Source organism: Falco biarmicus, chromosome 6, assembly GCF_023638135.1.
Source record: "Falco biarmicus isolate bFalBia1 chromosome 6, bFalBia1.pri, whole genome shotgun sequence".
NCBI classification, from domain to species: domain Eukaryota; kingdom Metazoa; phylum Chordata; class Aves; order Falconiformes; family Falconidae; genus Falco; species Falco biarmicus.
In genome coordinates this window covers 7,958,939-7,982,623 of record NC_079293.1, presented here as the reverse complement: position 1 = coordinate 7,982,623, position 23,685 = coordinate 7,958,939, and the positions used below count along the sequence as shown (strand labels likewise).

At 47.2% G+C, this 23,685-nt stretch overlaps 1 protein-coding gene across 2 annotated transcripts; it reads right to left on the bottom strand.

Annotated features, from left to right (window-relative positions):
* Positions 1–14,282: 14,282 nt before the first annotated feature.
* TENT5A (terminal nucleotidyltransferase 5A) lies at positions 14,283–21,800 on the bottom strand. Of its 2 annotated transcripts, none has more exons than XM_056344100.1 (3): positions 21,669–21,800; positions 20,179–20,692; positions 14,283–19,173 (listed from the first exon to the last, which is right to left on the bottom strand). In XM_056344100.1, exons 2-3 carry the CDS (start codon positions 20,611–20,613, stop codon positions 18,394–18,396), a joined length of 1,215 nt encoding a protein of 404 aa, XP_056200075.1. In that variant the 5' UTR covers positions 20,614–20,692; positions 21,669–21,800; the 3' UTR covers positions 14,283–18,393. The 2 variants fall into 2 exon arrangements, with proteins under 2 accessions (XP_056200075.1, XP_056200074.1); XM_056344099.1 differs by lacking the exon at positions 21,669–21,800 and adding an exon at positions 20,936–21,134.
* Positions 21,801–23,685: the final 1,885 nt, after the last annotated feature.

The window sequence follows — 23,685 nt, the reverse complement described above, 5'->3', positions numbered from 1 at the left end:
GGAGAGGACAAATGTCAAGAATCTCATGCTTTTAGATGCTCTGGAGAAAGAATATGCCTAATATCAAATAAGAGTATTTATTTTTGCTAGGTTATTCTTTCTGGGTTTGTAACAAACTTTTTCTGTAATAGGAATGTTAGTCCATATAGTTTATGAAGTATATAATATATGATCTAGGCCATGATTTTCCATTGTCCCCTGCCTCCCCAGATGCAGTTTTGAGCTTGAGGACAAAAAGTCAACCCCACAGTCGCTGAGTCGCTGCTATTGTGAAGTCCTTCCCAAGGAAACCAGGTGGCCACTTCAACCAAAATATGTTTTGTTGGAAGACAGATTTACAAAGAAAAGGTTTACCTCTAATGACCTTAGACTAAAGATGTAACCCACTCCCCTCTGTCCTTCAACTTTGTAGCAACAGATTTCTGCATGAGTAAACAAGCCAAGATCCATGTGTTGACACCTACAGATAATGATTTCAGAGCATTACAGGACACCGCTTTATGCATAGAGACTATCTAACATGAGAACTTGGAATAAACATGTTTCTAAGATTTAGTATTAGCAACTTTTCCATAGGAAAGGTGATATTTCAAGTGGCAATTTCCAATTGCAAATAAAATACTACAGCTGGAAAAATATACATACTGGAATTCAGAAAATTCCCATGAAAATGAGAGAGGAAGTCTTCTCCTATTTTGAAGCTGTATGTGGAAAAAACATTAGATACTGTCATAATCTGAATTGAAGCCCGATATCTTTACCCTGTGATTAATGTGGAAAAACAGTGACTTAATGGGTAAAAATAATGTCTATACGAGCAGTCTTCAGCTTTTTATTTCAGCTTCTCAGAATGTGGAACTTGCGGTACTGCAGTGGAGCACATCACTGGAAAATTCAGCCTAGAAATGCTACTGTTTAAAAAGACTATCCTAGGGAAACATAAAATCAGCTTGCTTGGTTTTGGTTTTTTTTTTCCTTCCCTTCTTCATAGCAGGATTTTAAGGTCACTGACATCACAAGGAAAGAGAGATAACAAAGAATATTTTGGACATGGTTAAGATTCAGATATTAGGATAAACCCTAGCTAAGGATCCAGATTTTGAGATGGCAAGCCAAATCCAAACCTTCTCACATCCATTCATGAGGCAAGTGATGGTCAGTGTCTCACCCAATGAATCGCCAGAAGAAAGTCCACAGATTCACATACTGCTTTGATCTGGTTTCCCAACAATCTCAGAAGAAATGCAGACCTCACGTAAGGGAGTATGTGCTCTATACTGTGTGAACATTGTAGGTGACAGCTGGAGTCCAACCAGGAATCCTACTTAGTGCCCAACAGTCAAAACCAATTGACTTCAGTAGGGTTTTGGATCGTGTCTTTGGATCCTGTGGATTCTGCCAACTCCTGGTTAGCAAAAGCAGTGAAATTAAATGCGTACTACTCCGTGGGCTAGGAGAACACAAAACTACGGTGGCAACTAAACAGAAACAATTGTGCACCAAACACACTGAGATCGGGAATGCAGCTGCTTACTTCAGTAGAAACTGCGGGCATCTTGAAGTGTCTGAAATTACCAGGAGTCTGCAAGTAATCATGCTCTGGAATGCTGGACGCCCAGCACTGGTGGAGAGGAAGCCCAGGAGGCCGAGGATGCTGCACTATTGCCACAACTGGTTTTAATTGCTCGAAGTGCAGAACAAGAAACAAGTCTAGGTCCCATTGCAGCCAGTGGTAAACGATTTGGTTTGGCCCTACAGACCTGCTTTTTGCACTATTAAGTTCTCCTATTTTTTCAGAAAACAGAGCTGTCTTTTAGCAATACTCTAATTTCTCATCAATGTGCTATTGTTACTTATTATTTCTAGGCAATTCTACAACCATGTATGATTCAATTTACAGAATCAAATACTGGTCTCAGTGCAACTTTCAGTTTTGTGCTGCTTATCTTTCAGATTCCTCACTGCTCATACTTATGGGGCTCAGTTTTTCACATTTTCCTACATAATGCCACCTGCTGCCATTACCAGTTACCAGTAAGACCTCAGGATTATATCATGCTCTCCAGTATACTCAGATGGCTAAAGGAAATTTTCAGCTCAGTTTTCACTGTGAAGAAAAGAATTTGCTGGATAGCACATGAAATTCCGGATGTGACAAAGTCTGGTGCTCAGACTCCCTGACACAAAGTATAGCAAAGCGTTAACAGATTTGCTGAGTAATCAGCTTGAAAAGGAATAGGGATGTAAGCCAGCCTTCATTGGTAGAAACTCCAGACAAGTGGGCAACCCCTGAAGTTGGGGTTTTTTTTGTGAGGGTTTTGGTGTCTCATGACCTATTGAATTTTGCATTTTTATTGCCCTGAGTGAATATTTGTGGTTCTCATATACAATTTATTATAACCTGCACTGTTTTCAGCCAAGACCTAAAGGTGAGAACAAATCTCTGAGGAGTTAGAAGTGGTGAAAGGGCAATCTGGCTAACAGGGGGAGAGTGACTGGGAACGGGGCTGATTCAGGTAAAATTTGAACTGCCACCCATTAACCAGGCCAAAAGAAAGGGGACGGTGGAAGACAGTCTCCATCAAGCCTGTTAGAAAAAGGACAAGACTACAGATACCACACAATCAGGATAGGCTTTCAAAATTAGACCCATATCAATAAAACCTGTCTATTCATTCATCCTGTTTTCTACTCCCTCTACTAAAGCCAGTGTCATCTGCAAAGAGGACCCAGATCTTGAAAAGAGCTTTTATGGGAATGAAATGTCCTCCCAACAGTTTCCATCCTTTAGTCCTGGTCTGTCAGGTCATAGGACTCTGCAGATGCATTATTTTTTTTTAAATGGTAGTTGTTTGTTAGAGGTAAACAACAGATCAAACATATATTGTGCATACCAGAAGTCAACCGATTCTGTTCCAATAAACACCAAATTTCAATCTCTGCTCAGGTATCTAAGGAGGAGGCAAACAAAATCCATTCAGTGACCAGAGGTCCTGGCACAGCTGGGAGTTAAAATGCAATGTGAAATGCATGTCCCAGATGAGTCTCCACAGCACCCCATAAACTGCACCCACGCCTCAGTGTAGCAGTCTGAATTTGTTGCTCTCAGGCTTCTAATCATTCTTCTTTCTTCAGTCTTTTTCAGCAACAGACACCCTGTGCAGAAGTGAAAAAAATAACAACTAACAAACACCTCAAATTCTGTTTGGGACAACTGTAGCTCCTAAAATAAAAGGGAGAGGAACACTTAGTTGCCAGGCACACCAAAACTATCAGGAGACACTATGAGGGACATGGCAATAAAGATGAAGGAGAAGCGTTTGTTATTGGGCTGTGCCAGGCAGCGTGAGGAAGGCAAGAAGGGACTAAAAACTATTTCAGGACAGAAAAAACCAACAAAAGGGAGTGCAAGTAGTGGGAGAAAAAGGAAGAGATGGGAATTTATTGCACTGCTTTTGGGCACTTAATGGTCAGGACTAGACTTGGGATGTATCTAAGGAGCTACTGTTTTAAGAAAGAGTACTCAATACCGTGTATAGGAAACCATGTAGGGGAGATTGCAAAGCAGTTTCAAAAGCGGGACACAGTGCAGGAAGCAAATCCTCTATATCCATCTGCAATAACTGTACAGGTGAAGCAGGTCTCCAGGATTGAGCTCCAATACACCAATCCTCACACTGACGCATCTCAAAAGAAAGAAAAAAATACCCAGACAAGGAATGAGTCACCTTGATGTTATCAATCCAAGCCTCATTCCCTGCAGCCTTCCCCAGACCTAGCCTCTCTTGCTCAATCCTCTGCTTCTGGGTTTTACATCACCTCTTCCTCTTCTCCTGGGCAAGAATGAGCTCGAGGCAGCAGGTGCTGCAACACCACATTCATGCATGGCTTCTCTCCTCAGCCAGACACTAATTACTGCAGCCATGCCAAGCAGACAGTTACACACTGAGTCACAAGATCAAGGCATCAGGAAACAAAAACATGGCAATAAAGCTTGATGTCACTTCTCCCATTATTTTTTTCTTGGTGTCTTAAGCAAAATGCCTGTACCTTACACCAGCCTTGTTCGCTTTCAGTGTTGAGCCATCTCAAAGGCTCAAGCGCACTGGAATTTCATGGGGCAAACAGACCTGCTGGCTTGAAGAAGCCCTCACTCTGCAGATCCTTTCTCTCTACGTCAGCTGTGCAAAGTCTTTAAACAGAAATCTTTCCACTCTTTGCTTCCTGGCCAGATCCTGATGAGACATACTGATCCCTTGCCTGTACCCACCCTCAGCACACATTGTTTCCTGTTAGTCTGAGATATGAAACACTAATCATCTGTCAGCTTTGGAATATGATGGATCTCCTGCCTGGTCCTGGCAGGGAGGTTTGGTTCATTTGCTCACAGCTGCCCGACCAGCCAGAGGGCATAAGACTCTAGGGGGGAGGAGCTAACATGGACCAACTTTCTTCCACCCCACTTGAAGGGCTTGATTCATTTTCTTCAACAAGAAAATATGTTAGATATTCGTTTGCTCTGGCTGATAGTGTACAATAAGGAAGAGTTTAAGGACAGCTGATCCTGCCTTTGGGCAAAGGGATGATGCAGAATACTCTTGCTGATTCTTCCCACCCCATTTTCTCTGATAAGGGAATTACACAGACTGACAGATTTAGAGGACTTGCACACTAACAGCACTGAGCACCCCCCAGCCCTCAAAACAGCCTATATACATGCCTTTTGCCACTTCACCTCCTCCCCATCCCACTGCACTCAGCAGATTTGGATATTCCCAACAACATGCTGGGGCCCCTGGGAGTTGCTGAGCAATCCAACAGGTACTTGTAGGGTTCAACGTGGTTTCTGTGTGCTCCCCAAACCACTCGGCTCATCAGCAGGGAAAACACTGCTATGCAGCAGGTCCACAGCACCGTGCAGGAGAGGCCAAAGCTTTCACTACTTCCCTGGAAGCACTTCCACAGACACAGTGTTTCCTTGCTAAGAAGCTAAAAATCTCTGCGTGGTCTTTGAGACAGAGGGCTCTGACACAAGACGTCCTTCCGTCTGCAGATTATTGCCAAAAATCGGGTGTCTGTAAAGCAAGCTGGGAGGTGTCCGTTGGAGAAAGAAACCCCCCTGCCTTTCATGAAAAGTTGATAAATGTCAGAGGAAAACTATAAAGACATAACAATGGCTATGAGAATTAACATTCTCTTACGGCAGCAGTGCCAGGTTATTTATTGGAGATACATTTTTCCTATTTATGGTTTGGGTTTGGTTTTGTTTTGTTTTTTCCCATAAAAATAGATAATCAAGGGTTTATGACTGAAAGGCACAATGGGGAAAAAATCAATTTGACACACAAAATTAAATTTCAGCATCAAAAAGTTAAGATTTGGCACAGAAAGAAAAGGTATTTCATGCAGGCATCCTGCTGCAAAAAGGAAGGACACTGAAGATTAATGAGGAAATAAATAGAATTCATATATGAGAAGCAAATAGAGAGAAAGTTTGGTCCATAAAAGATTAATGAGGAACATACATACACTTGGTTTTGCTTTGCCCCCAGATGTATGAGCCGAATTGTTTTTTATGGCTTTCAAGATGAATAGAAAAGTGACAGAACAGCAAAGAAACTTCCCGAAGAGTTTTCTCTCGTAGCCCTCCTGGGACTCTCCCTCGGAGACGGGAAAGGCTATACATGCTAGCTCTGCACACGATGTGCTAGCTCTGCAGGTTCTGGGGATGAGCAGAGGAAGTCCCTACAGACAGCTTTGTTGGCACATGCTTCCTTCCTTCGAGCACAAGACAACCAGTGAAGAGAACTTGGTTTTTCACAGAAGCCACTGAACTGCGACTGAGTAGGCCTTACCTAAGTTGCCTTTTAAATCACGTAATTAAAAGCAGGAAAGAAAAACTTAAAAGGCATTATCCAGTCCTTATATGCACACAACTACATGAGTGCAAACATACACGCATGCACACGCTGCCAGAAAAATTTGCTGTTTCAAAACAAATTTGCCACACAGCTCCAGTAAATATTTAGACTATGAAATGTCAAAAGACTTAACATAGTTGTTATTCTGGAAATCACATTTTTTTTATTTCTACATTGACCTCATTCTTTAAAAGAGCTGAAGCACATTTAAAATAATTTTATCTGTTTTGGATAGAATAAAATGCCTCAAACAAAGTTAAGACAAAATGATTTGTGTAATTATCATTAAATCCCCTGTTTCAGTGCCAGTTTTCCCCCATCTGTGATCCTCTCTCCTCATTTACAACTGTGCTAACCTAAGCCGCTTCCTGTCCCTTTCCGCCTTCTCAGGTTTTGTCCCAGAACCAAAAAATGGTTTTCCTGACAGACCTATCAACTTCTACTCACCATTCCCACTCCTGACAGGGGCCGACCATAACCAGGAGTGCCCCCCCAAAAGTGTCCATGACCCTCAGCTTTGCAGTGTGGCAGCCTGCCTCCATTCCCTTTGGTCACTCTCTTTCCCTGAGTACAAAGGATGTTCTGGTTGACTTGAAGTCCCTTGCTGGGACAAGGTGTGTTTGAATTGCTCCAGACCAGGGCATCCTGAGAACACCATGGTCAAAGGGGCAGTTGCTGGAGTGCGGTGTGGGGCGGGCATGAAGAGAGTGGAGTTTCTGATGTGTTCAGTATAAGAAAAGATCCCAAGTAGGCCACCTGAAAATCCTTGGCCAACCTTAGGTCCCATCATAAGCAGTGTATGAAATCCCATATCGCATATTCCCACCAAGTAACACCTGTTTTTTTCCTACAGCTCCACCAGACTCCAGCTCTCCTTCATAAGCTGAAAGCTGGCATAACCCAGCTCTATTGTAACAAAGATTTCACAAGTCACTTTTCCCCTGGTGCACGTCCAGCCTATTAGGTGTGCACCACAGCTATGCACAGGTCAAGGCTAACTGTGTGTTGACGCTTCGCCTGGCCACACTCTTTCCAGGCTCTTGTCAGTGCCCTGCAAGGGCTGTAAACTGTGAGGATGTATTCTGCCCATGAAGCTTTGGGGTGACCAGAAGTAAATAACTAAAAAAGCAAGCTGTACTCTTTATCTCAAGCCTCCATTGGATCCAAGGGGACAGGGCAGGAGGCTTCCTCCAGCCCACATGCTTTTTACTCTCATCTGTCCAAAGAAGAAAGTAGAAATGACATCAACCCCAGTCTATGTAGGAAGGAGTCTGAGCCATGAGCTGTCACTGGTCTTCAGAAAAGTCAGCTTAGACCAGTATGAGAAGTACATTCTCTGTGGTGGACTGGCCAGACCTCTGATTAGCAAAGCCGTTCCTTCCCAAGAAATCAGTGGGGTTTGTTTTTTTTTAGATTTGCCAGTTCTTGCTTTTACTATGTCTAGGAAAAAATGGATCTAAAATTCCTGGTGCAAAATAAATAGGTCTGGGCCCAGCCTTTCCAAATAAGAATGTTTCTGTCTATTGCACAACCAAACTGAACAATATTTGAAATGCTTTTAAAAAAAGGTTATCAGTCTGGTCTTTCTTGGCATGTTATTTAAACTATACCTAACAAATGGATTCATTTAGAAATCTATATGCCTTTCAGAGAGTAACTAAAGTTCTTACTTAAATAAATTCCTGTATTTGTTGCCAAGCTTTCGGGGAAAATGTCCACTAGTTTATCACAACATCAGAGACATGAGCCAAACTTTTGCCAATGCACTACATTATACTTTGGGGGAGCATGGAATTATATATTAAAGAAATAGTTCATATTAGCCAGCAATTGTACTGTGAAGAGGTGCATGGAGGAAATCACCCGCAGGCTATTGTCCCACCAGATGGGCAGTTTGCACAGTGTGATAGCCTGGCAGGGGGGCAGAACAGGGACTTCCAGCCCTAATTCTGAATTTCTTGCCTTTTGTGGGTTTACACCATATGTGGACTCATCAAGTTTCAGAGGAGTGTTTTACAGCTGAACTACAAACCCTGAAAACAAGGAATGATGATGGAAACACAGACCATCCCATAACCACAGCACATGGCTCTCACAGGCACCACCATAGTCACAGGCTTACAGTCGAGTTTCAAATTATTCTATTGACTTACAGAAGAAAGGGCTGCTATTAGGCTCCCCTCCCCTCGACCTCATTACATACAGTGGTTTGCCATCATTAAACCCTCTTTCTAACAACTTTTGTGTATAAACTGCTTAGCATATCACAATTTTTCTGAACACTGCAATTTGATATATTCAGGAGATAATACACATTCGGTGAGACTGTGTGTCCCAGGATAATGATTTCCTGCTGTCAGTTTAGGGCTGAGACTTTGTGGATTTATGACAGTGAGTATTTTGGGGAGGTGGATTCCTTGGCCAACTGGTGAAGGTAGCCCTGCAGGGTGGAGTTAACCTTTGCTTGTTAAGAAAATTTCTAGTCTGATGGGTCTGCTAGCCAGCCTAACTGAAAAACAAAAACAAAAATAAAACAAAAAAAAACAACCAACCAACCAAAAAAAACCAAAAAAACCAACCCTGTGGTATCACCTTCATAGAAGTAAAAAGCAATAAACCCAGTCAGGAAGCCCACTCATTCTGGGAAAGCTCAGTTTCAAGAGATGCTTCAGCATGTTTGCAACTTGTGGCTCTGCAGTCACTTAACGTTGCTGCACATTACTCCACGGTTGTTCCATTTCACCTCCTGATGTGATTGCAATTCAAGATGGAGGGGAGAGAAATGCACCTGTTTCTGCATTGACTACAGAGAAAGAGGACTGATTTCAGTTCTCAGCCACAAAAATGTATCACATCAAGCACACAGCTTTTTAAGAGAGCAAGTTCTATTCATGAAAGCAATCTGAGATTTCGACATGACAGTCTTAGCAAGTGAACAAATGTACAGAAGTCCATAATATTTCATGAAAATTGCCTCTTTGGGAACACTTTTTGCAGTGTATATCCAATTTCTTAGAAAAGCAAGAGTGCTTGCCTTAAGCAAATTAGTTGACTTACTGCAAGACAGCTAAAGGAAAAGAAAAAGCTCATTGAAATCCCCACACAGAGAAGCTCTAAGGGAAGGGACTCGCACAGGGGTGTTTGCACAGTGCCTGGTACAATGGGTCCTAACCTGGTCATGCCCTTTGGTTGCTATTGCAGAGCAAACATTCAACAACAAAGAACTAGCAAGTAACGCTAGGGTCAAGCTCAGCTACCGAATCTGCATTGTGTGTTCCCTGCATGCCTCCTTGAGTACTGACGTAGCTGCTGCCTCTGCATCCAAAGGCCAGCTAAAGCCAAAGGAAAAAAATCTCTTATTGGCCTCACCAGCTTTTGCTCGGATGTCTAGTGCATTGGCCAGAATTCTGTCAGATGCTTCTCGTCATTCATGGACATTCCCACTGCTGTGGGAGAGCACTTCTGGGATGATGGAAGATTGTCATCCCATAGAAAAGACTTACACAAATGTCTTCAGAGTCTAAAGAGCCAGCTCTTGACAGTGGAGAATATCTGTTAGGCAGCTTTGCACTGCTTATAGAGAATACAATTTTGAGCAGTCGAAGAGCACAGTTTAAAGAGTACTTCCATGTGCATTGGTCAGTAATGTGCACCCATGACAACTGAAATGCAAGTAATGCACCAGGTGATCTGCGGCAGATATGACTGTGGCTGCCCACAAAACTCCAGAAAAGAGATGTTCAGTGTTGAGCCAATACTGTGTGTGCATTTCACAGAAAGATTGCCAGTAGTTCCTCACCTGAAGCACCTGAAGCCCTTTTTTCTCTGTAGCAGATTACCTGTGGGATGGCCACAGTCCAGCCCTGCAGAGGCTCTGCTGCCTAATGGGTTGTTTTCATACAAAGGACAGCAATAGCCTGATCCAAGGTGGCTGCTGCATTCCTCATTCATGTATAAAATACAGATATTCTTCCTGGGGGCAGAGAATGGCAGGTGACAAGCAGCATCTGTAAGACCCTGGAGACAAACCTGGAGCTGTCTAGGTTTGGGTGGAATTTGGTTAGTTTCAAGTTCTTGGGACTTCCATGATTTTATAATCACTATGAAATGTGACATATGTAGAAGACCCATGGTGGCTGCAAAAAAGCAGATGCTGCTCCTCGAGCATCTAGCAGACAGCACGAATGCCTCTGCGCAGCCCCACAGGGGTCCATGACCAGCAAAAACAGGAAAGAATGAGTCTGGCAGACTAGAAAGTCCCACTCCAAATATTTGACATTATTAGTGACAGAGGATTGGGAAGAAACGAAAAGCAAGTCAGAAAGATCAACCTATAAAAAAAAAAAAAAAGTTATTCAATTTTACAGTGCCATAAAAAATGCAAAAGAGCAGTTCACAGCTGGCAAGGAGGAAGGCCCAAGCTCTTAGTTTCACTTCCACCACTGGCTGACATTTATAGGGTTACTTGTAAACAGCACTGACATAAATCAGCCAATGCACAGCTCACACCACTATCACAAAGCAGACAACTATCATGTATTTGTTGTTTCCTAAATGACAAAGCCTGAGGTGAGGAATAAGAGAAGCATATGCTTTTCCTGTCGGTAATTTAGCCCAAAGCCAATTGTCTGGTTTGCAAAGAGTATGAACAGCCCACATAAAAGCCTTCAAGCTGATGAAGAGCTCCTCTACTAGTTTGGATGCTGACATTTTTAATAAGTACCTTGCAGTCCATTTGTTTTCCCTGATTTCATTATAATTGTTATTCTGCTAATTTTTTTATTAACTGTTTTTCTGCACTTCTTGAGATACCCAAGTAACAGTTTGTTCAAGCCTGTATGCAATAACGTCCCTGCTAGTGGAGAACTTGAAGTATTTCTCAAGAGCATTTCATAGGACACCCAGGACCCCTGTTTACGTGGAGCTGTTCCACCTCTTGCTGAACCTCACCTAACAATCCATCTAGCATGGACATTATGTCAACGGCTGTCAAACACCAGGGACCAGCAGGATTACTGATAGCGTGAAGAACACGTGATGCTGATCCCTCTGCTTCTGCTGCAAGAATCAGGATGAGAAGGCAGCAGAGAAGCAAACACAGAACACTAATGCAGAAGTGAGAGCAAAAGAAATTACTCAAGAACAAAAGATTTAAGAAAAAAATGGCTGTGGCTTTACTTTTTCCTCAAAGCATGATTTAAATTAAGAACGGCTGCAATTACATAAAGATTTCCTTGCAGTTACTTTTCCACATCAGACTGTGCTGTAGGAACTCCACGGATGTCTTGAGTTCAGGGAATGACCCAAGCAAGGGATTCACAGATAAAATGAAGGCCATGAAGCCACTGCAGGCATGAGTGCTCTTCAAGCACACCTTCTCTAAGTAACATGTTCCCTGAGAGAAAATCATCACAAAGCCATGTACGTTTGTCTCAGGAATGCCTGCCTTCCTACTCCAGGCACCTCTCACCACCTTTGTTTAAATGGCAGAGAGGCAACCAGATACGCACGCTGGCAAGGATGACCTAGATTCTCCAAAACACATTCATTGCCTACTGTCTTTAGCTGTGATTTTAGAATCGACTCTGTTCTACACCCTCCAAGAGAGGATCTGAAGAGAAGGAAGCCTATGTAGGTTAGATCCAGAGACTTCCACTTTTTAAAAGTGCTGGCTGTTCTGGATTTCTCCATTTTCAGAACACAAACTTAATTACCGGGAGAGTCGCTCATCCAGAAGAGTTGTTCACCCCCAAGTCCAACAGAAGGCAAAGTATGTCTAAGCATATGATCCTCTCGAAAAGCAGGAATTTACGCTCTCCAAGCCATTATGGGAATCTAAGGGATGTTTTTACCGTGGAAAATATCCATGTTTTGCACACAATATTTAGGTGTGTACCTAGTACGTAGTTTTTCACCCAAACACTGCAAAAGGAAAATTTTCTGGCAGGTACCGGCATTGCGCAGTCCTGACGAAACAGCAGCCACATGAAATGGTGGAATTGTGCATCCACAAAACAATAATTCTGAACAGCCTAAGGCTACGTAAGTGTGTAGGAGATGAGTCTGTTCATCATGTTTTATCATGCCTTTGAAGGCTTAGTATTTCTTCTGTAAAGTGCAGGCTTTGATCTTGTGCTCTTACAGCTGGACTAGAGCCCTGCGTGCAGAGCTGCTTCTGACACACTTCCATAGATATTTAGGGGATCGCTGCAAAACTACACCAGCTCCAATGCAGCAGTGCATAGCCATAGTCTGAGCTTTACCTAAGTGCATATGGCCATGTGCACTGAATTTTACTAAAATCATATAAATAAAAGGGAGAAGGATGCTTGGTGGCAGTTTCAGGAAGGCATGACCGGATCCACACAAACACTTGGGAACAAGGTGGACATGACTGTGCTACAAATACCTCTGCAGAGTTTCATTGGGGTTTCCCAAGAGCAGGTTTATAGAACTGAACTCAGCATTATTAATTTATTGCCTTCCAGGGAACTGCAAATACATTTACAAGAGGATGTAGGGTCGATTTAACCTACACTCCACTTCATTCCTGGGCAAAAGGGTTCCCAGGTATTTTTTTTAATTATTTTTTTTTAACGCAGTGAAATAAAAGTGTGCTCCTGCAGCCAAGAGAAACTGCAGACCATCTTTACAAGTGACAGCTTCCCTGATCAGGCTCATTTTAGCATGGCAAACACAAGTTAAAGACTTGAGCAATTGCTCCTCCCTTTAGTCTCTCAGTATGCCCTCTAGCTTTCCGCAGTGCTGTCATCCAGCCGATTCCCATTCTTACACCTTGCTTTTGCCCTCCCTCTTCCTCAGTCCTGAATGCTCCTCCCTCCACAAAAACACAACCTACTAAAGTGTGTCCCCATCATATTCCTCCTCAGTTTGGGATGGAGGAATCACAACGCTCCAGATACTCAACTGGCATTCATCTCTCAATAAATTCCCCCCAAAATTTAAGCAGAGAAACTGGGACTAACTAACTCCTAAATGTAAGAGCATCCATCTGGGCTTGGATTTTTAGATGCAAGTAGAGGCATTTGGATTTAGATGGTTTCCAATCCCCCAGTTTCCATCTGTGTCTTTGGGCATTGCAGCCACCTTTGTCAGACTGCCTGAAATATTTTATATCTGAGCGAGTTAACAGGAGGAAACGTTAGGCCACCTCTCCCTCCCTTTCCTGGCAGTAACGCAGGAGGAAAGGCAATGCTGATGCCGCGTGGGCAGGGATGCCGAGTGCATCCCCCTTTCCCGGCCACGCTGGCCAACAGTCCCATCCCGTGCCCAGCAGGTTTCAAAAGAGGCACTGTGCAGAAGGCGCCCGGCGTTCAGTAAGGGGGTTGCTCCTGTGCCTGGAAAAATGAGCAGTCCCAGCAGCTTGCTTGTTTGTTTGTTTTTACAGGGGAATACAGGTTCACTCATCATTACAATAAGCACATTCACGCTTGCGCTTAGCTGGTGTGAGCCTTCCAAGCCCATGTGCATGAATGAGCCTAGTAAGGGCTACACTGCGGAGTCTTAGTCAGTATTTTTCAAATTTGGGTCAGTCTGAGGCACCCTGGTTGAAAAAGTATTGCCACGAACATTGTAAATTAATATTTTACATACCCTTGAAGAGCCTTTTGAGGAAATCAGCTTTCATTACCGAGGCATCTCCCTTGTAAATACAGAAAATAGAAAATACCTCTGCTGACAAGGACAGCATTGTAGGGCAGGGAAGGAGAGTAAATGTTGAATCTGTGGGAGGAACTGAACCGATTCAGAAGCTGGATCAGATGGGCATGTGCATCCCCACCCTCCAGCAGCTCCTCGAGCTGCACTATATGCAGCATCCATCCACTACAGACGGCTCTGCCTTTACACCCAAGGAGCAGCACCCCATTGCTGCCCAGACCTACTGAAATTATCAGGTGGCAGCATCGGCCCCTACCAAATACATCTCAAGGGCGTCAGGACCCTCATGTTGCTGCCAGCATGGTGGTTCGTGACGCACAAGTCACGGGCATCACGAAAAGATCCGGTCCCAGATCTAAAGTCGGAAGGCAGCAAGAGCACGGGGCCGGTGCAGCGCTGTTTCAGTTTGGGGATTTGGGACCATGTGCACAGCCCGACCAGCGCTGGAGTCAGTATTCTTGGCAGTGGCTGGGGAGGTTCCTCTGCAGCTGAGCGCAGCCAGTCCAACTTGGCTGGCACGAGGCAGGGCTTTTCAAAGCATCTTGTGCTCCAATCGGAAAGCAGCTGAACGCTGCTCTTTGCAGAAAAGTGCTACCCTTGTCCCTTTTTAATGAAAGAAAACTTGGTATTCAGTAGGACCAGGCCAGAGCTATTTCAGACACGGAAGACAGCAGACACAAATCAATAGAAAAAAATAACTTCTTTTTATTTACAAAAAAAATCCAAATATTGGATGCTGTAAACAAAATTCACAATCTGTTCCCTCTAGAGTCTGTTTTCCATCAGCTCTTTTTCTCTCTGTGACAAAGCCTATAGTCAAAATGTTCCAAAAGAGCAACCCAAGGAGCAGTTTGCTGCAACAGGATGCCTTGCAGAAGGCAACAGTTGTAAGGAAATCTGAGGGAAAGCAAATCTGCACAGACTCCTACAGACTGCAGGAGCCTGCAGTGCTTTAGCCAAGCTGTCTTGAAATTTGCAGGCTTTTTATTTTTTTTTACTATTTATTTTGTTAGCAAACCATTATTACAACAGCAAAACAGTACACTGATTTTCTTTCTTGCAAGGGAAACTGCATAAAGAAAACCATACAAAAGAATATATTCAAATAGGAGCTGAATATGCAATTACACTTTTTCCTTTTCTGTGCAGTTTTCTTAACACAATTCATTTTCTCAATTAAAAAAAGCTTTTTTTTTTTTGAACTGGTAGGAGCTTTGGGCATGATGCAAACCAAGCACTTAATAAGAGGTGTTTAGAAGATTTGTGTGAAGGCCTTTGTGCAAGATAAAAAAAATATTTTAAGTGCAATAAGAGAAACTAGAAAATACCATCGATTTGGTTTTCTAATTGCCCTTCTATTTTTAGAAATGTTCTTGCATTTGGGAGGACAGCTACATCTAAGGAAAAAAAAAAAAATCCCATTTCAAAGCTCTGGATTGTTTCACCATCGCTACATTTAACCTGGTTTAGCACCCTGTTGGTTAGCAGTAAATTCAGCTGCGGCACAAGCAGTTTTACTGTAATCAGGTCAATGTTTTTAATCAGTTCAGCTCTTTAAAAGGGGCACTGTCTCTTGTAGCACAAGTTCTAACCTTACATCTGATTGGATGGGAAAAATGAAGTCTACAAAGCAAGAACACGGTCGTTAACTTTAAAAGTACCAGTGTGCTGAAGAGGAGCGGAAAAATCAGTCCAAAAAAAGTTAAGACTTTACAGTGGGGAAGGTGTGCAAACCGCAGAAATAAACCATCTTTGAAAAGGGCTTCTTATTTTACTCTTGGCCTGAACTCATGCCTTCTTCCCACCTCTAACACCAGGCACCTTTTAAGCTACCAGTCACGAACAAAACAAAGCTCCACCAGTTCCACCACTTGATCATTAACATATGCAAAACAGATCCAGAATAAAAACATATTATATATGTATCAAAATGCAAATGCTGAAAGGTGCAGTTTAGCTCAGAGCCCCGCTGCATGCACTATAAGGTAACTAGCTGCTGTCAATCATTAAAAACAAACAAACAAACAAACAAAAAACCACAATAAAATTCGAGCTGAGAGGAAGCAAATCAAAACTTTCTTTCAAGCAATGGAAAAAAAAAAAGGGTCCTTCAAAGGAAAAATACATCGCGTCATGTACTATCAGTGTTTTGTGGTTGTGGCACAGCTATAGATTCTCAACCCCTTTTAAAGAGCAGATGACTCATTTATTTGCTGCAAATAGTTGTGGCAGAGAAGACATACCACATTACCAGCTGATCCTATTTCCCCAGCCCTCCCCGTAGCTTCCGCTAGCAAACCCTCCCAGGAGCCGGAGGCAGGGGAACGGCGGGCCAGGCGCTGCCGGCCGGACCCTCGGGGGCTGCCCGGGGACCCCGCGGGGACCGGGGGACCAGGCGGCCGGCGGGAGGCTGCGGCCAAGCGCCGGAGGAAGGGGAGGTGGGGACGAGGTCTGCGAGTCAGTGCCAGGAATGGCAACGAACCAGCTTTTACGCTTCCTGAAGGACTCGCAGGGAAGGTGCTTCAGTAAACAAATCGGGTTCCTATTAAACAGCCTCCAGAGCGAAAAGTACAAAGCGCGACAAAAATAGATGTACCTTGCTCCCTCCGCAGGGCAAACACACTGCCAGGACACCAGCGCTCCCCTGCCTCCTCCAGCGCCAGACCCTGCTGCAACCAGCCAGGCCACAGTGAGTTTTCATTCAAAAGCCTGATTTCCCTTTTTTTTTTTTTTTCTTTTCTTTTCTCCCCCCCCGCCCTCAGTCAGAAAAAGCAAAATATTACAGTCAAGTGTCACTTAGTCATTAGGTTCTCAAAGTCCAACACAGAATTTAACACCTTCAGAGATGGCACTGAAGTGAAAACAACAGCGGAGGCAGATTTTTTTTCCCCCTGCTGGTCTTTTGGGAGGGGAAATGAAAGTGAATAGTTACCGTTCCAATGTAAAGTGATTCCATTTAAATAAAGTACAGTACTGAAATTGTAAATGCAGTGTGACAACCAGATCAAAGATGTTTAATATTTGCATAAAAATATATATATAATATATATATATAAAATATAATTTTAAGCAATCGTGCAACACTCTTAAAAAGGGTTCATTTCACATTTGCTAAATTCTAGTGGTCCTGGAATGCGTAATGCATTCTATTAAAAATACTCCTTTAAATATTAACAATTAGTGTTCAAATCACCAACTAATACAATATTCTTTAGCTGTCAGGGGGTTTAAATAAACCTATCTTTGATCCACGTTCCACTGAATTACACATCATGGAGGTATGCAGTCACAACATTAGTGGGTTAAATGTCAAAATGGCATTACAGTACAAAATAGTTAAAAAAAAAAAAATCAGCTAGTCATATGTTTCTCCATCTGTGGAATTATTATGGCTCACAAGCAACCCACTGAATTACTGTAATCCTTGTTCTTGCAACCAAAGACATTATCTGAATCCCACCTTAATCCTGACTGGTTCATTTACTCCAAATTTCTCAGGTGTGGGTTAAAAATTCACTGCAAGGTGCCCACTGTCCTATAACATCCCGTTGCAAACTGGAAAACACATAGTACTTTATTTAAACATTCCTTAATTGCTACGTTTTCCTAGACCACATTAATATATATTGTGTGTGTATATATATAGATATACACCTATAACATGTACATATATACACACACAAACATATATACACACATACACACACGTACCTAGGACAATAGCACACCAACATAACATTAACTCTATACAGGTATTTGCCAAGAAAAAAAATAGGGCATTTCCTCCACCACTTATTCACAAGCTTATGGGGTTTTTTTGTTTTTAATCTTTGTGTCCCTGATAAAACAAAATGCATGGTTAAACCACAAAACTATATTTTTTTCTCACTTCAAATTTTATGAAGGCATCAGGCACTTTTGATTACTGTTGATGTGTACAAATATAGCAACATCTTTCTTTTTGTTTATATATATATATATATATATACTCTACTGTATCTTCTTTGCTCGGATAACTTATTTGTGAAATCTTTGGTCCTTGAGTATATTCTGTTTGCCACAGCTGGTTTTCCTGCATTCTCACATTTTTAAAATGTGAGGCATGCACACAGCTGGAAATAATGGACTTTGTCATCGTACGTGTTTCTGTTTTTATAACTGTACCAATCCACTACTGTTCATTTGGAGCAAGCTGTTTCTGGTAAAGCATTCTAGTCAAGCAAGCTATACATTCTACACAGTCAATCCATAGACAGCACTTGCTGCAAGCCCCAAATGCAGTAATTCCAATATACATTTTTATTCAGCTTATCTCTGCTTTATGCCTCTAACTTTTAATTCCTGAATATATATAGAATTGTTTTTTGTAATTTTTTTTTTCTTTTGTGTTTTTTTTTTTGTTTGTTTTGTTTCTTTCATATTCTCCCTTTTGCAGATCCCATTCTAGAGTAAGAATAAAAATAAAATAAGGCTTTCCCACCTTCTCTATGCCAAAGCTATGGGAGCAGATACTGCCAACCCATATTGTCATCAAGCATTCCTCCCTCGCTTATTTCAGGGGAAGCTGGCTGCTTTTAATGACAGGCCTCTTGTGCTCTGGGGTAGGATCCAATTATTTTGGGGCTCTTTCTCGATCATGCTCCCATTGTTTATTAGAATACCCACAAGCTTTTCCCAAGCTTGAAAACCAGAGCAGATCATCATTGCACAAAACACCCCATTTCAAAGGGACGCGTCGCCCCTTCCTACATCTTAGAAAACGTTCTCCCCACCGGTCTACTAATTTCGGTCCTTAATTACAGGGCAGCCAAGTAGAGTATGTGTGCTGCTGGCAAGGGAACACCGTCTGAACCTGTGCAATATAGTAATTGCTGAAGTTGGCATCTGCTACATATGGGGCTGGCTGGTAATAGCAGGTGACATTGGCCACATTGGGAATGATATTTTGCTCGGCTAGGACCCGGATGGCCAGCATGGTGATCAGATTCAGAGTCTGTCTCCTCTCATGCCCCATCAGGCACACTGTGCTCTCATTCACCACACCGTGAAGGGTCATGAGATAGTCATACTTGCGGTCCTCTAATCCCACAAAGTGGTTCTGCAAGTAGGACTCCAGCTTTCTCTGCTGTTCTCCAATGTCTGAGAAGTCAATGAAAAACCTCGAACACATGTATCTCTGCAGGGACTTAATCTCGGATTCGGAGGCAGCCCTAAAGCCCCTTACCAAAAGGTTGCAGTACTTCAGAAGACCACCTCCTCTGATTTCTTCTGGGTTTCTGGTGGCAATTATCTTGTTGCAGAGGTGATCAAAGGCTTCCTGGAAATCCCCATAGACGCTCTCACCAATGATAGTCGGGTGAAAAGTTTCAGTCATCGGATTCTCTGAGCACTCATAAAAAAGCAGCAGGGAGTCCAGCTTGATTTGAAAGGAATCGACACTGAATTCAAACTGCCGCCTCAGAGAGTCCACAAATTTCAGCTCCACATTTTTGCCACTGTTGTTGGACAGGGAGATGAGACTCCATCGGTCTGAATCATTGCATACTTTTACCATTTTCTGCACATAAGCCTCCTATAATTGGAAAGACAAAACGAACAAATGAAGACACAAATGCAAGAACTTTTCCTTTCGCTGCGTTTGTTCCACACGTACCCCCACCTCCACCCCATCCTTGTGTTTCATAGAAGCCTGCAGATAGGAACCGGAGCAGAAATACTTCATGTGAGAGTCTAGAGAGCTGTCACTGCAAGGGGACGGATAGGGGAGGGTGTTCTGCTGGGACCGTGTCGTCCGGGGGAAGCGTATAGCAACACTGCTGCTTTCAGTCACTTCTAAATACATCTACACGTGAAGCCCACGGCAGAGATGCCAAATATGCGTGCACTCACCCAAAAGGTCACCGACCCAATCGGATAAGAAATCTTTTTTTACCGGTTTCCCCTTCTCTCTCCCCTCCCCACAAAAAAACCGCAGCGAGTGCTCACTGCCCGCACTCCTGCTCTCTCCGTGCAGGTTCCGCACATCCGCCCCACGCCGCAAAAAATCCCTCTGAAAAACACAGACGGCGTTTGGCATCCAGCCCGGCAGCTCGAGCGACCGGCCCCCGGGCGGCGGCAGGACCCCGCTCCGCCGGGGCACGCAGCGCACAGGGCAGCGCGCCCCGCAGCCGCAGCCGCCTCCCCGCAGTCCCCAGAGCTGCCCCCCGCCCCCCGGGAGCCGCGAGCCGGGCGCGGCGGAGGCGCCGCCGCAAGGGCCGGGCTGGCGGACGTGCCGCGCCGGGCACACACGGCCCCGCCGGTACGGCGGCGCTCCCGGGAATCCAACGGGAGCCCCGGAGGAAAGGCTGAGCACCGAGGAGCCCCGGGCAGGATGCTCTGCTGCAAACTCCTCCCGGGTCTGAAGTGTGGGGCGAAAAAAATCACTCACGGTCCCTGTGGGTCTCGGGGCGGGTGTGGGGAGGGGGGTGGCGGTAGGGGGGTGCTGCGTCCCCCACCCCGGAGGGGAAGGTGCCCCGTTCCCCGCAGGCTGGCGCTTACGCCTGCTCCCTCCGGGCGCCTGGGCACAGGGCAGGTTTACCTTGAGGGTGAGCGGCGTGATCTTCTCCTTGTTCACCCCCTCGGGCAAGAAATCCAAGAGGCAGTCCAAGACCACGTCCTTCACAGTCTGAAACTCGGCTTCCCCTTTGAGGTCGGCGCAGAAGATGAGGTCCAAGTCCTTGTAGCCCAGGCCGCTGTCCTGGTGGAGGACGTGGCTGGCGGCCGAGCCGTTTAGCCGCACGTCCCGCAGGCCGATGCCCTTCTCCTCCAGCCGGCTCCGCACCACCTTGACGATCTGGCGGGGCTGCATGGCCAGCGTGGGGAAGTTGCCGCGGCCGTGGATGGGGATGGTCTCGCTGAGGATGCGGTCCAGCCGCTGCACTTGCTCCCAGCTCAGCACGTTGCAGTGCGCGCTCTCGCAGCCGCCCGCGTAACTCCCGCTGGGGCTACCGCCGGCCTTCTCATCGTCTGCCATGGTGCGCGGCCGCCGCCTCCCCGGGCTGGATGGCACCGCCGCGGCTCCTCACTGCCCCCCCGGGGCCCCTCTCCCTCGCCTAGCAAAAGAGGAGGAAAACCGAGCGGTCAGCAGCGGCGCGCACCCGGCGCCCCAGCTCCGCTCCCCCTGCGGCCGCACCGCACCGCGCCGCCGGACGGCGCCCACCGCCCCTTCCCGGGGGAAAGGAGGGGGGGGGCGACGGACACGACACCTATTGATTAAATTCAAAAAATAAAAAGGGGAGGGAGAAAAAGCTCCCCTGGAGCCAGGCGGTGCCGCAGGGCTGGGGAAGGCGCCCGACCTGCAGAGCCGCCGCCTGCGCCGCTCCCCGCGTCCCCGCCGGGGCAGAGGCCGCCCCCGCTCGCTGCCGCCACGGGCTGCCGCCGTCTCCGAAGCTTTCGTAGTTCTGCCCGGGAAAGGTCCCCAGTAGTTTTTATACGGGGTTTCTCCGCTCTTCCGGGGCTCCGAGTCACGGCGCCCGCGTCCCGCCCCCTCCATCTGCATGGCCGGCCTCGGCGGTGCCCCCGGCACGCCCACGCCCTGCGCACCCACGGGCCGCCCCGCCGGTTCCCGCCGCCGCCCGCCCCTCCGCGCCGGCGGAGCGTACAGCGCGGCACAGCCGGCACAGCCGGCACGGCACGGCACGGCACGGCACGGCACAGCCGGCGCGGAGCGGCACGGCACAGCACGGAGCGGCACGGAGCGCACAGCGCACGGCCAGGCACAGCGCGGCCGTCCCGCCCCGCCCCGCGCGCGGCTCCGCTGGAAAACCCGCGCAGCGCAGCGCAGCGCAGCCCCCCTCCCGCACGGATCTGGCCGCTGGCCGAGCGGGGAGGCAACAAGTGTAACAACCCGCCCGGCACCCGCGCGGGGCGCGGCCCCCCCCTCCTGCCCTGCCAAGATGCGCGCCCGCTGGCACCCGGCTCCGCGCTGCCATTCATTCCGCCTATTTTTTTCCCCCCTGCCTTTTTTACGCCCCCCTCCTCCCCCCCGCTGACATTCCCGGTCACCCCAGGCACAGCCAACCTTCATACCAGAGCGCAGGAATTTGGCGAGGGCGCTGCGCCGAGCAGATGCCGGGGATCCCGGACCGTGCGCTTTGACCTGCTCAGCTCCAGACCGGGATTTTCAGAGCCGCCTGCGGCAGCGCAGCGCCAGCGCGCCCTGCCCGCCCGGCCTCCCGCCGGGACCGGGGGAAGGGGGGGAGAAATCCCGAGGATAGGAACGCGGCAGTGCCTTCCGGGGAGCATCCTGCCTACAAAGTACAACTTCGGTAACTGCGGGGCGGGAAAAGTAACGTGTACGGTGTATACGCACTACATAAACATAGACATATATATAAATTAGATTCTATTTGATATTTTACTTAATAGCAATGGATGATTGTTTTTCACCTGTTAAAAAAGTGCCAGATAAATGCAGAAATAGTATTGAAAACAGACTACGCGCAGCCCCCCCGCGCATGCAGCAGCCCCCGCGGCCTCCAGAACGGGCGGGCGCAGCGGCAAAGGCCCCCGGTGCGCGCAGCCAGGCGATGCGGAGAGAACCGGGACACACACACACACGCAGACACAGAGACACACACGCACACAGAGACACACACACACACACACACAAGAGACACACACACAGACACAGAGACACAGACACACACACACAGAGACACAGATACACAGACACATACAGACACAGACACACACACACACAGAGACACAGACACACACACACACAGACACAGACACACACACACACAGACACAGACACACACAGACACACACACACAGAGACACAGATACACAGACACATACAGACACAGACACACACACACACAGACACAGACACACACACACACAGACACAGACACAGACACACACACACAGAGACACAGATACACACACACACAGAGACACAGACACACACACACAGACACACAGACACACAGACACACACACACACACACACACACGCACACACACGACATTGCGTCACCGCTCGCAGCTTTGTGACGCGCGGCGGGAGGAGCCAATGGCGGCGCGCGGCGGTGTGACGTGCCGCCTCCCCACGGGGCGCTTTGCCAAAAGGGGGTGCGGGGCGGGGGGCGGTGTGCGAAGGCCGCCCGACGGGGCTCACCCCCGTTTTCATCACACACCCCTACCCATCACCTCCCGCTAGGGGGCCGCACTGCCGGGCCCGGCACGGGGAAACCCCTGGCCCAGGCGAGCTGGCACGGTTCACCCGCCCCCCCAGAAAAAAACCCCAAACGCCGGGGGTCCCGCCGCGCGCTCGGCACCCCCTCCGCGTCGGGGCGCAGGGCGGTGCAGGCAGGGAAGCCCCACCCCCACCCCACGCCGCCGCTTATCGCAGCCGTGTGGCACGGGCGCCCCCTGCCGGGCGCCGGGCGCGCTGCCGGCGGGCAGAGCCGTGCGGCGCCGCGTCGGGCAGCGATACCCCGCTGGCCAAGGTCGGGTGGGCTTTTGGGGTCTGTTTTTGGCAGGGGCGGGAGGGTTAAGCTTTGATTCACCGTCCAATTCCCCTGCGAGTCCGTTATGGCCGCGTAACCGCGGGGCAGGAGCGTGGGCTGGCCGCAGCTGCTCTGCGGAACAGGGAGCGGGGAGCACCGCCACCCCGCCTGCCACTCGCGGGGTGCCACTCGTGGGGGGCCGGGTGAGCCTCAGCGTACCCGCTGGAAAGGCGACCCAGCTGGCCAGGAGAAAAGTGTTCGTAGTGTTGTGTGCCAATGCATTTATTAAAAAAAAAAAGGGGGGAGGGGGCAACCAGGAAGCTTTTAAGATCTGAATGTGTACAAGCGAATGCTGTTTGAAAGCAGCAGCAGAGTATCGTGCAGCCGCCGGCGCGCTGAACGCGGTTTGCCAGATTATTAATTTATTTAAAATAAATACTCGGCCTACGAGAGGCAGCAGCCAGCCTGCCGAAGGGAGCCCGCACCGGGGGCCCGGGGCCGGGGGCCGGAGCCACCGCCGGCCGCTGCTCCGCACCGGGAGCCCGGCCCCGCCGCCTGGCTGCGGGCGGGGAGGGGGTGTGAGCCCCCAC

Bases quoted from the DNA above. Each gene is read 5' to 3' on its own strand.
- TENT5A (XM_056344100.1), bottom strand. From the start codon at position 20,613: ATGGCAGACGATGAGAAGGCCGGCGGTAGCCCCAGCGGGAGTTACGCG. The intron at 19,174-20,178 runs GTAAACCTGCCC...TTCCAATTATAG, and splicing joins TCACGCCGCTCACCCTCAAG to GAGGCTTATGTGCAGAAAAT.